This window comes from Ornithodoros turicata, chromosome 1 (genome assembly GCF_037126465.1).
Source record: "Ornithodoros turicata isolate Travis chromosome 1, ASM3712646v1, whole genome shotgun sequence".
Lineage (NCBI taxonomy): Eukaryota > Metazoa > Arthropoda > Arachnida > Ixodida > Argasidae > Ornithodoros > Ornithodoros turicata.
The window spans coordinates 234,191,491-234,194,033 of NC_088201.1; the positions used below are offsets into that span (position 1 = coordinate 234,191,491).

At 45.7% G+C, this 2,543-nt stretch overlaps 1 protein-coding gene across 1 annotated transcript; it reads left to right on the plus strand.

The window, feature by feature from the left end:
* The first annotated feature begins 1,657 nt into the window (after positions 1 to 1,657).
* Positions 1,658 to 2,284, plus strand: LOC135396286 (uncharacterized). Its single transcript, XM_064627295.1, has one exon. The coding sequence runs from the start codon at positions 1,658 to 1,660 to the stop codon at positions 2,282 to 2,284; it is 627 nt and encodes a 208-aa protein (XP_064483365.1).
* The last annotated feature ends 259 nt before the right edge of the window (positions 2,285 to 2,543 follow it).

Genomic DNA, 2,543 nt, shown 5'->3' on the forward strand with positions numbered 1-2,543 from the left:
GTGACACACTCCTGAAGAATTCAGGAATTGAGCAGATGTCGCGCACTATCCTCTCAGACCTCCGTAGAGCACGATTTTCAGCTATTTTTTTCCGATGCGGTAGCTCTAAAATCCCTGTCAATCAGGGTTGCGGAGTTGCCACTCCGGAGTTGGAATCATTCCAGATTTAAGAGAGAACGGAATGGAATTGAAATGGAATGGTAGAAACTGTGCTAGAGATGGACTAGGCTTCAAGCTTGCATTGAATTTCTATCTTTCATCAGCACATCGTCCACAAACTAATTTACTCTACAACGCTCGCAAATCTGTGTATCAGCAATATCTTTTTTTTTTTCGTGTTGTCTTCTCTTGTCGGGGTGTTGTCTGTGTCGTTACCACTACTTACGCATGTATTTTGTAAACTCCCACTCTGTTCTGTAATGCCCTCAAGTGAGAGCATTGAACGTACAATAAACAAATAAACAAACAAAACAAATAATTCACCACTAAAACATAAACATGGCCGGTAGCGCGACAGCTGACATGGATTCCCCCCAAGATCAGTTCTCTTCTTTAAATAATAATTCATAAATAATTTAAATAACAAATAATAAGTTATTCGGCATTTCGCATTTTTAACGCTTTTAACTACGTACCAACTAGCCAAGGTAATAAAAAAAATGCGTAACACAAATCCGCTTTCACCTTTTACGTTTCCGCTCGATTTCTGTTTAGAGACGACGTGATTATTTTCTCTCTCCCGCTGCCCCTTTTACCCACAGCCTTTCCCCTTGGGTATAAAAATGAAGCACAGCACGAGATTTCATCACGTCTCACTGTAGTGCCTGCACAACAACACACGAACAAGATGAACGCTTTGGTAAGTCGTGTACGTTAGCTGTAGCGTAACGTAGGTTGCCTGTATCGTAGCGCTGGTGACGGAGTCAAATCTCTTAACGGAAGATCTGATGCTTGTAGGAGTCGGAAAAATGCAATACCTCACGTAAGAAAGTCGTCAGGTACCTTTATAGAGTTACAGACGAAAGTGTTAATGTATTTTGTGAAATAGTTACGCACTATAATCAACGCATAAAAAGCTAATACAATCGAAGGATATGACGTAATCTGGAGAAGTGCGATATTATTAGCATGGTTGTGAAACTATCGGTTAAGCGTAGCGAGAGGTTTAATGTAAATGTAATCGATTATTGTGATATTAATAAGACTAATTTTTTATTAATGTGTTAAGCCAGAGCAGTCGATATTTCGAACAGACATTTGTTCTTCTGGCTGAAACCATACGTCATTGTGATCGTACGTTATTATGTAACAATTGATATTATTATTGTTGTTGTTACCTAACAATACGTTATTAGTAATAATAGTTAACTTGAAATAATGATATGTTATGTGAGGGCACGAACAAGTATACAGAGAAACGGTACGCGACGGACAGACACGACATTAGAGGCAGATATTATGTTGTCGTGATAAACTTTTCCATTTACAGTCGTTCAAGTATAAAGACTTGACCAGAATGTGTATAACGACAACCTAGTGTTACATGTAGCTTTTTTTATCTTTTTATTCGCATCATCCCATCGTCATCTTGCATTGCACTCCTTTACCCATTATCAGACTATACTAGACACACCACTAACACCGTGCACATTCTCAAATGACCTGTCAGGTTGTTCTGAGCGCCCTCGTGGCATGCGCCTCTGCTGGAGGTCTTGGAGGTGGCTACAGTCTCGGACACGGAGGCTACGGCGGCGGCTATGGTGGCGGCCTGGGCGGTCTCGGAGGTTTCGGGGGCGGCCTCGGTTTCGGGGGTGGACTAGGAGGTGGTCTCGGTGGTGGCCTCGGTTTCGGAGGCGGACTAGGAGGTGGTCTCGGAGGAGGTCTTGGCGGTGGCGTTCAAGTCGGCATCGGTGGCGCACTCGTCGGCGGCGGCGTTTCCAGCGGACCACAACTCGTCGGCGTCGGCCCAGCCGTTGTCGCCCCACTTGCCACCCTCTCCGTTGTCAAGCAGCCAGTCGTCAAGCAGCTTTACCACAGCCGCAAAGTTGTGCAGCATGTCCAGGTTCCAGTGACCACTGTCTCCCAGAACATCAGGCCCGTTGTACTGAACCACGGTGGTGCCGGATTCGGTGGTGGATTCGGCGGCGCCGGTGTCGGCGGTGGATTCGGCGGCGCCGGTATCGGCGGTGGATTCGGAGGTGCCGGTTTCGGTGGCGGTTTCGGCGGCGCCGGTCTCAAGGGTGGTTACGGTCTAGGAGGAGGATACGGCAAGGGATGGCACTAGGATATTTCTACTAGATGCAAATCGTGTTACATTCAAATGCTGTGTGACTGAGTGAAGGACGAAAGCGAAGACTGGTGAGAAATGTATCACTACATCCGGGGCCTTGAGTCGAAACAAATTTTTGCATCAACCTGTATAATGCATACACCATCAGCATCGAACTCTTGTCGCTCGCTAAATTTCGCCATTGAATACCTGTTTCATGCTGAAAGTCTTTTATCGCCTATGTCTGCTGCCTGCTTGCTGTGCACTGATTGTT

Bases quoted from the DNA above. Each gene is read 5' to 3' on its own strand.
- LOC135396286 (XM_064627295.1), top strand. From the start codon at position 1,658: ATGACCTGTCAGGTTGTTCTGAGCGCCCTCGTGGCATGCGCCTCTGCT.